General features: G+C 38.5%; 1 protein-coding gene across 7 annotated transcripts in view; it reads right to left on the bottom strand.

The window, feature by feature from the left end:
- LOC308401327 (uncharacterized protein) overlaps positions 1-10,055 on the bottom strand; it is a 29,208-nt gene extending 19,153 nt beyond the window's left edge. For 4 of the 7 annotated variants that reach the window (XM_080889486.1, XM_080889485.1, XM_080889487.1 and 1 more), the window contains exon 1: positions 7,563-10,054. In XM_080889486.1, coding sequence (XP_080745612.1) covers positions 7,563-7,654 — 92 coding nt within the window. In that variant the 5' untranslated portion in view covers positions 7,655-10,054. Of the gene's footprint in view, positions 1-7,562 lie in introns of all 7 variants that reach the window. The other 3 variants (XR_013972529.1, XR_013972530.1, XR_013972531.1) reach the window with 2 other exon arrangements.
- Between the last annotated feature and the right edge of the window lie 480 nt (positions 10,056-10,535).

The raw sequence follows: 10,535 nt of genomic DNA on the forward strand, positions 1-10,535 counted from the left end.
GTGACTTGTCAATCACAATGCAGCCACATTCTATATCACGCACACCTTTATCATTTAGTTTAACTGTACATAAGGTCGGGATATACACCAACAAACATGTGCAGCATTTAAAGAAGACTTGAAAACTGCAAATGAGACCATCAACTGAAAGAAAGGTCAAAAATCAAGTGAGAAGCAGAAAAGTTTTTCTTAGATTTCTGCACAGCTTTTGCAACCACAAGACGTTCTCACTGCTCGCTGTTTAAAAACATTATTTATTTTATGCAATCTTTCATGATAAAAAAAATACCTTCTGAGTACTGTAAAAAGTGTACCTATATGAGATGATCCTATGTGTATATGTTTAAATCCATTTACTGCACACTGTATTGTTTTGAAAACTCCCTTGCTTTACCTTTATTCCCTTAAACATTTGCTGAGTACTGAATGTGTCCTTGCTTCCTTTTGATAAAACAAGTTTCATTTGGTTACACCGTCAACCTTTTTGAGTGGTTTAAAAAAAAAAAAAAAAAAAAAAGCACAGTGTTGTTATTTTATTCACAGTAATTACAGGAGGCAGACAGGTCTGGGCAGTGTCAGTCACCTTCCATGACCTCTTTAAACTCGGTCCCCGCAGTTTCCACAACAGTCAAATAGCCATTAATCCAGCAGCCAAATCTCACTCGAACAAAACAACATGACGTACAGAGCTTACTGTGTATTCAATCAGTTTTGCTTGAGCATGAATTATGCTTTATCCACGTTATATCTTCTCAATCACATCTGAGGCAGCCCAACGCTTCTAAGACAAGAACCGTCAATTGCTTGGCTTGCTTACATAATATAAAACAAGAAGCTCAAAGTTAAAACTAAACAGCTGAGCAATTCCTAACCTAATCAACAAAGCAAATTTATCTTAGTCCGATCTAAGTCCATTATCAGCATGAAGCTAACAACAGCTGCTCTGTTGTAATGAAAATCTTAATTACACACATTAATTATGCTGGGATGAATGCAAGAGAAATGATATATAAGCCATTATCATCAAAATCATTTGAACCATGCAGACATAATGGACCCATGCACTACATGCAGATGATTGGAAATGTGCAATACTTAAAACTGAATTTGTTTTACATAGATCCCCGTTGAGGAGACAAAAGGCCTCCTGCAGACTCAAGCCTGAGCTTTATTTCTATCAGTCTTCACCTTCGCCCATGATGGGATTTTTATCTTGAGGCCTGAGGGAGGGATCTGTTTGAATAGAATGTGGACAAGCCCTGAGATAGCCTGCTATTACCACCACCCAACTCCACAACAACCATCAATCTCTGCAAGTTTCACTGTTTACATGCAGGACAGCAAAACAGTCATGAATCATTGCAGTTTAGGATGCAGTTAGAGAGAAATGAGGTTACCCACCCCCTTTGCCGATCACCCGGACACTGCTAATCAAGCTCTGTGGTGGATGCTCTGTCAGTGACTGGAGTATCTTGCAGACCTTATACCCAACAGTGTTCATCCTGATTGCAATCACGTGCCCCAGCTTTGTCTCTCCCAAGCTCCGAGTCTCAGAGACCTTCGTGATTTCTTCTGCCGCTTCTTTACAAAATGTCAGATATACCCAGCCTGTCTGATTTCCCACTCTGACTCCAAAGCCATCCCAATTCATTTTCTGTAACAGCAAAAGATTGCTGGGTTTCTACAATGTAACCCTGATGAGATAGGTTAGCAGTTTTGCACCATCAGGGAATAATCTTTTCTTTTTGTGTCTCCCAACTCAGATTTCTTTATAATAATTTGTTTGTGATAATGGAACCCCACGCATGAAATCCCAAGTTCACATGTGAAATAAATTCTCTGTCATGTGCCACAAAATATCATAAAAGTGTGTTTGACATTGTTATATGACAGAAAAGACAAGATTGAATGAAGGTTACAAAAGAAAGAGAGGCAATGTTTTCCTGGTTCTTAGGCACTCACGCAAGAGCACACAGACAACCAGGTGCTGGATTTTACTGAGCAATGGATTACCATTAGAAACAGGTTTGCCAGGACTTTAATTAATTTCGTTTACTTATATTGGAAATGCAATGCTGGTTTCATTGGCAATTCATCATACAATAATTATATCAGAGGCTAATGATTCAAGCGGAAACAAGGATATGTATGAGAAGAGGGATTGGCAAATGCTAGCAGAGCGCTGACAACAGGCTTAATAATAATGATGATAATAATAATAATAACAAAAAAAAAAAAGCACATTAGAGGAGTCAGTCTATTTCGGGTCACCTTGGATGCTCTATTCATATGCCACAAACAGTACCTAAAGTAATTTAAAAAACAAAGGTTTTACTCACCATGATGTATGTTTGGCAATGTAGCAGAGATGTTTTGTTTACAACAACAAATAATCATTATAATATGAAATTTGGAGTACCAGTTTATAAGAGCAGTGTGTAGGGACGGTACCTTGCTCAGGGGTACCTCAGGGTAGCCGTTCAGTGGAGTCGAACCCCCGACCTTCCGATCATGGGGCCACCACTCTACCTACTGAGCTATCCCTGCCCCACATTAGGATATATATTTTGAAAGGTGGAAATATATGCCATCACAACTTGGATATCACTAATGTGCATGAGGAATACAGCCATTTGATGTTTTAAATTTGCTCTTAATTAGTACAGAAGCATACAGAAAGGTATTTGGAGAAGCTCTACAGAGATGAGTAATTTTGAAGTTAGGTCCGTATCATATAGGCTGTAATAAATATAAATCAAAGAAACATCAGGTGCAAGGCCAAATATTCATGCACAAAAACAATATGTAAAGTCTACTGTTTATTCTTAATAACTTAATAGTATTTTACTCCTTACATTAGCAGTCCCCAACCCCTGGGCCTCGGACCTGTACCGGTCCGTGAGTCGTTTGGTACCGGGCTGCGAGAGTTGAGGCTCACGTGTGAAATGTATGGTTTTCAAGGTTTTTATCGGTTTTCAGCGTTATTTTGTTATCGTTTTTATCGTTAACTCGGTTTTCCTGGGTCTTTTCACATGTGTTATGAATAAATCTTCTTTTTTTCGGTACCGGTACTAGTTTTATTTTGTTGTATTTATCCGCGACACCTTAAAGGCCGGTCCGTGAAAATAATGTCGGGCATAAACCGGTCCGTGGCGCCAAAAAGGTTGGGGACCGCTGCCTTACATTGTAAAAATAGGCACATGATAGACATGGAGGCAGTTTACAGTTTTTTGGAAATCAAAAAATCTCTGGAAACTTGATCTGCTCCACCTCTCTTTTCTTTAAAAGCAGGATTTTAGACAGTGGACTCCTAAGTATTTACCAATAATTTGTACTAAAACTTCTATTTTTCAGTTTTATCACTCTTATTCCTTTATCTTTGTAGCTGCCTTCTGCTTTATTCATTCATCATTTCACGATTCCTTGTCTTCAAGCCTTGAATCTGTGAAACATACAAGCAGATTGAGTAATTAATAGAAAGATTATAATGTTTGGGTGGAGTTTTTCTGTCAGTTCACTTCATGCTTCAGCAGTGAGATGTTAGTGTGCGCACTGTGACACAGAATGACTGAGCCCAGAGGCTAGAGCAAAGGGGCACCGTGGGACTAAAAAGTTTGATTACGGTTTAATCTGCTGAATATAAATTAGAATTTCAATGGAATATTCCAACATTTAAACTACGTTATAAAAAGAACTACTTTCCATTGGCTGTATATTCTTAGGCAGTTGCTCAAATCAAATTATAAATTACTTTAATCCTGCTGTGTGGATACGCCAGAGTAAATAAATTTGTGTAAAAAGGTTCTGTTGTCATTGATAAACATCCTCTGAATTAGGCAAAAAGCACATAAACCTTCCTTCAAAGGACTGCAAGGGAGTCTGGTTTCGAATTTTACACATTACTGGAAATGCAAACGTGACTTATTTGTTTTCTCCGTAGGAAGCAAAAGAGAACATCATTACCTTTATCTCTGTATACGAAGTTTTGATGCTCTAAATATATCCCATCATAAATGACTTTAGTACATTATTTATCTTGCCTTCCCTAATTGCTGTGGTTTGTTCACAGCAGGAGGAAGAGTGAAAGCCAGCGCACCACTGCTTTTTTAGATCACTGCAGGGATTGACTACGGCTCATTATGCAGGGGAAAGCAAATCATTTCTAATGATTTTCAAAACAAAACTGACACTGAACATTATGCCATTATTTTTAGGTCTCCACTCTCCATCTTAGATTTTAGCTGAATCTACCTCTGCTGAGGCTGTAATTAACAGTAATCATTCATTTTCTGTCAGCTGTAACAAACCAACTGTACAACTGGTCTCCACCTTCTGAGCTTTTTTCATTGCTTTATTTCAAGTGACTTGCATTTCCTAATTTCATTCTCACATCTTATACTGTCTGCTCTGCATCTTGCTGAACAAATAGTTTTCCCATTTAGAACAATAGTGCTTTTATTAAGCCTTTAACCAACCCAACTGCTTATTTATGTGTTTTCTGTATAAATACACATTTGCATATCACATTTATAGCAAACACACCATTCACCATACTGTGAGCTCAGTCAAGCAAAACAATGCAAAACTTTCCTTTGGAGAATGAAATAAACATGAGCCGAGCCATTATTAGTGCGGTGTCTGACACCATAGTATATTTGCGCAATGATTTGTTGCTATATGAAAGACAATCACAGTGCCCCTGTCCTTCTATTGTTTACTTTGTAGCTTCAAATTGGCTTAGTTTGCTTTGTTTAAAAGAATGCTGTAATGAGGACCTATTTTAAATGTAAATCTTTGAATTTACATTTATAGTACATCTTTATTACTCAAAGAGAATATTAAAATTAATATTTATCACCCATTTATTTCAGCTTATATATTACATTTTAGTTGATTGGGGTAATTTCAATGTCTAACCAAACTAACTATTAAAATGACATTTATGCTGAAATTCCCCACAAACCACAATGACAGCTTTACATGACTATTCGTCCCAAACCTAAATTCAGCATCAGCAATAAAGTCAGACATTACATTGTATTGAATAGGGCCAGAACCATTAAATATACTGACAATTATAAGAATTACTTGAGTCCCCCAAAAAACTGTTCATTCTTAGGGTGTTGACTGACTGATTTTATCAACTGATCTAGTTTTATATCCAAAAACAAAAAAGCTAAAATAAAAAAGATTGTTACTTTTAATTGAGTTCTTTTCATAAATAAAGGTTAAGTACAGGTTAAACAAAAGAGGTCTAACAAATTTATTATTGTTTCACCAGAGCGGCACTCCATTTACAATGTCCACTTAGGCTGTCAGAGGATGATGGACTAATTTTCTCCCTCTGATTCTTTTTATCCTCCCCTGTTACTATTTTTGAATGCTGTCCCATCTGGCCGTTCTTCACAACAATATTTCCCAATGAACTTTCATTTCGTCTGTTGTTAAATAGAAATGAATTTGCTCTCCTTCACAGGTGGGAGGCACACTTAATTGACTCGTGTTAACATCTTCCCATGCCTTGTACACCTGGTCTCTTTCTATATGCACATTTTATCAATGCATTTTATTCTGATGCTGTGATTTGACAGTTAACCCGCTGATGGACAATCGAGTCACAGCAACAAACTGCTCTAAGTTAGATTGTGCATGGAGGCTTGTATTATTTAAATTCACACAGCTTGCGGGCTCAAAAATATATTCAATTTGCCTACGTGCCGAACTACAGAGGTTGCATGTCTGAAATACACATAATAAGGATTTAAAGACATGAATAAATGATTGGAGAAACACAACAAATGCAGATGCTTCCACAGATGCACTGCATGCTACAATTAACAATAAAATTAACATCCAATTATGCTCTGCGGCATAAATAAATTGCTGAACAGGCTCAGCTGATTCTGATTTGTATCAAGAAATCACGAATAAAAGATCTATGTGACTGACTTTTCAAGCACGGGTGAGAGTCGATACAGGCACAAAGACTCAACAGTGGGAACTGCTGTCATATGATTGGTAACTAAAGAGACATCTGCATTTAGATCTATGGGAAATAAAGTAAAGAGGGTTGAAATTTGACAATTCCTTTTCAGGCAGAGAATGTCTAAACAGGATGCAATAAGAATAAGAATATGCATGCAGGAACAGTCCATCAAAAGATTTAGAGGAATTTTATAGTAGGATTTCAGTGCATAAACATTTTATTACAATGATGAATGCACATTTGAGAGTACAATAATGCAAAACTGTAGGCACTTGTGTGCAGGGACTTGGGGAAAAGAAGATGGTCATATAGTCACCCTTCACCATATTCTCCACAAGTGGCGAATGTTTTTATTCACCAAGAGAATGGCGTATATAAGGGCTGAAATGAAGAGCCGTACACCGGTGCACCAGATCTAGAGGTTGAGGGTGGGACTTTGGTATAATGGTTCAGGCCAAGTCACTCTAAATCTGTTATGGAACGGCTGTTTGCAGGCAGGAAAAGGACCCAAAGTGCAGACTCTGGAGACAAACGTGAACTTAAAAAGCTTTAATGCTGAACTCAAAAGGGTAACAAAACTGAGAATACAAAATACACCTACACAGACAGAGCACACAGCAAAATAAGGGTAGATCGCGACACCGACAAACTGAAACACAGGGCTTAAATACATAGAGGGAGCAATCAGGGAACGGGCAACAGGAGGGAAACAGCTGGGGCAAATCAGGCCTAACGAAACTGGGGAAGCAAAACCCGATACATCAACAAAAGACAAGGACCTTCAAAATAAAAGAGGAAACATAACACAGACTGAACTTACAGACACAGACTCACAGGCAGGCACTACAACAGAGGGAACAGAGACGTTGGACCAGGGCAGACACAGACACTGACTGGACACGGGGATATAGCAGACAGGGGAGACAGCAACTAAGGATTACACAGAGACATAAACCATAAGAAAGAACTCTAACAAAGAAACCAAAGACTAGAAATGATAAATAATATAATAAACTCAAAAACCCTGGGTCAACGACCCAGGCATCCTAACAAAATCACTGCAATGTTCACCTTAATTTAATCAACACTTCTCATCAGTGTTGGTCAAGTTACTTGAAAAAGGTAATCAGTAACTAATTACTGATTACTTCCCCAAAAAGGTAATCCCATTACTTTACTGATGACTTATTTTCAAAAGTAATTAATTACTTAGTTACTTCTTAAAAACACGATTTACAACCTGAATAGGTGATAAAGTGATAGATCTTTCAGCCCAATTCTACTTTTTCTGCATAATCCATCATACAAAATGTAATCAAATGGAAAAGTCTCTTTTTAAGACTTGTTTTATTAGTTTTAATCTTTTAACTTTATGCATCAAGCAAAAATTTAATTATATGCAACATTTTCTGACTGGAAGAAATTTGTTTAATATTTAAACCTATTTTCTGCACATTCCAGCACATAAAATAAAATATTTTTTGTGTTTACACTCAGTCTTTCAAATAAATGCAAGTAAAACACAGCAGAAAATAAATATAATCAAAGACTAGCGGTCCTGTTGCTCTATTTTCACCTGTAAAGCAGGAGTGGGGTAGGCGTTTCCTGGTGCAGGTGTGCCGCAGTGGTCAGTTGAAGAATCCGCAAGTTTCTCTGTGAATTTCCCATTACGTCGTAGCGCACTGGGTGTTTGCTCGGACGTTTAGGGGGGGGGGGGGGGTTTGCCGTAAAAAGATGTTTTCCTCCCACGCACAACGGACACTAATGTTTTTGTCAGTTTTTATGGAATCAAACTCAAAGTAAGGTCAGTACTTCCAGGCTTTAAACGCTCCACGCTCATACTCTCTCCTGCACTCGATATATATGATCCACTGTTGATCTACACACAGCTGTTGTCACGAACATCGCACTCGCTTATGTCACTGTCATGAGACATTCTCGCAAAAAAAAAAATCACGGTTTTAGTAACGCAGTAATGTCGCTACCCAATCCGTACCGGAAACCCGATCCGTACCCCGCATGCGCAAATCTCACGTCACTTCCTCTCTTTGCCAACATTGCGACGTTCAATATTTTTAAATGATACAGTTAGCACCCAGTTAGCTCCTAGCATTTCTCAACAGCTTTGCCTCCTTTTCGACTACCGGGACATTTAAACAATGGATAATCTGTATACAAACAAATTCATGCTTTTCTCCTCAACAGAGAGCGTCCCCCGATTGAACAACAGACTTTGTAATATGTCACATGAAGATTCATCAGCCAGATGAAGTGTTTACTGACAATTGACAGTGATAATGGACATCATCATCACTATTCCAGTCAATCCTCTCCACACAGACAAGCATAAAACCACTCGACTATCACTAAATCAAATTTAACACACGTTAGTAATGACGCTAATTCAGTTTACAATAGGGTTCATTCGCTCGGTCAGCAGGTGGGGAGTAAATTGCCATTAAACGAAACAGAAGAAGAAGAAAACATGTGCACATGCGCGGTATGGATGGGGTTGACCCGATTTGTACGGGCGGACTGTGTACATGCACAGTAAGGATCGGGGAGTCCTGATCCGTAACTATCTTTTTATTTTTCGTTTTTGTCTTCATTATATTGAAATGTTTCATTATTGCAAAATTTTTAAGAAGTACTTATTATTCTTAACATCTTAACAGATACTCTGACCCGTAACTATCGTAAAATGCTTCGACCGGAAGTAGAAGCCTTTCGCACATGCGTGGTACCAATCGGGTTTCCGGTAGGGATCGGGTAGTGACAAGTAACGCAGCGTTCCTACGGGAAAGTAACGGTAATCTAATTACCGTTTTAGCAATAGTAATCCCTTATTTTACTCGTTACTTGAAAAAAGTAATCGGATTACAGTAATGCGTTACTGCCCATCTCTGCTTCTGATGCAACATAAGGTGTCAGTACTTTGATGGAAATAATGAGTATACACCAACTGGCCACCTTGTTGCTTGCTAGTACTGTGCTTGTACACCCTTGGCCTCAGAACAGCCTTGCCCCTTTGTGGCATAGATTCAATGAGGTGCCGGAAACATTTGTCAAAGATTTTGTTCATACTGAGATGGTAGCACACAGCTGCTGCAGATTTGTTGTACATCCACACTGTCAGTTTTCCATTTCACCACATGGCAAGGCACTCTTGGATTAAGATCTGGTGACTGTGGAGGCCACTTAGGTATTGTAAATCAACTGTCACGTTCAAGGAACCAGTTTGAGATTCTATCCTATTGGACGCAGCCATAAAAAGATGGGTCCACTGTTGTAAACAATGGATGGGCATGGTCAGCAAAACTAATCAGGTAGGCTGTGCATGTAAATCATACTTAGTTGGTGCTAGAGGGCCCAAAGTGTTTCTTGCTTCCCCCACACTATTATGCCACTACTACCTGATTCATGGATACAAGGTAGGTTGAATTAAGCCATCATGAATTGGCTCTATGAATTAAAATTGAACTGAACTCAATTTCTCACACACTCAGACCAGCCTCTGTAGCACCTGTTGCACACTTGGATTAAAATGAATTGAAACCAGTGTGGCTTTGTGAGTTCGCCTTTACTGCATCTGCAAATATATACATGGACATAGCACAGCGTTACACACTTTTGCAGTCTCACACAACTCTTATAGGCGCACTGCCTTATGGGTAGTCTTTAAACTCAAATAACTAATATTTCTTACAGGGTAACAATGAAATAAACATAAACAAAAGATAGTGTGATCCACCAGTCTATATCTGCTGTGATTACAGCCCGGTACAGGTATAAATCCACAAAAGTGCCACAAGTTTTCCGCACAAACTAATGAATTAGATCTAGCTGCTAATCGTTAGCATCACGGCTAATTCACATCGCTACCAATAACTTATACACTAATGACACATAGTGGGGATTAACGACCAACTTTCCCACATTCTCTGCAACCCCGTGGACTCATCTTACATTTTAAGTTATTTACCATCTTGTATCTGCTTACCTGCAAATATATACATGGACATAGCACAACGTTACACACTTTTGCAGTCTCACACAACTCTTATAGGCGCACTGCCTTATGGGTAGTGGCTGGGCTTATTTACTCCCGCTAGAGCTGCTCATTTTAGGGGATACTCCCTCTTGTGGTGTAACAGAGGAATAACTATGCTTCCTGCACTATGTCATTTTTGGAGACTGGGGCACACATTATTTTACCACAATCAAAGAAAATACAGATTTGAACAATCAGACCATTTAACTAACTATAATATTGTAACTAGAGATTATGGGGGGTGTCCTGTTTTGTCCACAATGTCTTTCTTGTCCTTACACACCAACAACCATGCCACATTTAAATTTTCTTCAAAATTTTAAAATTGTACTCAGCTTGAATCATAAAAAAGCAGGAAAATAAAAAGTTATCTCTATTTTCTGTTGCCTACATTGTAGAGGGTGACTTTGCCTCTAAACAGGAAAATGAGCACAGTCAGAGGTCAAAGTGGAATTCAGCAGGTGGGGGTACTGGCCCAGTAATTTAATGGCTCAGTGT

This window comes from Rhamphochromis sp. 'chilingali' (assembly GCF_963969265.1).
Source record: "Rhamphochromis sp. 'chilingali' genome assembly, chromosome: 8".
Classification (NCBI taxonomy): domain Eukaryota; kingdom Metazoa; phylum Chordata; class Actinopteri; order Cichliformes; family Cichlidae; genus Rhamphochromis; species Rhamphochromis sp. 'chilingali'.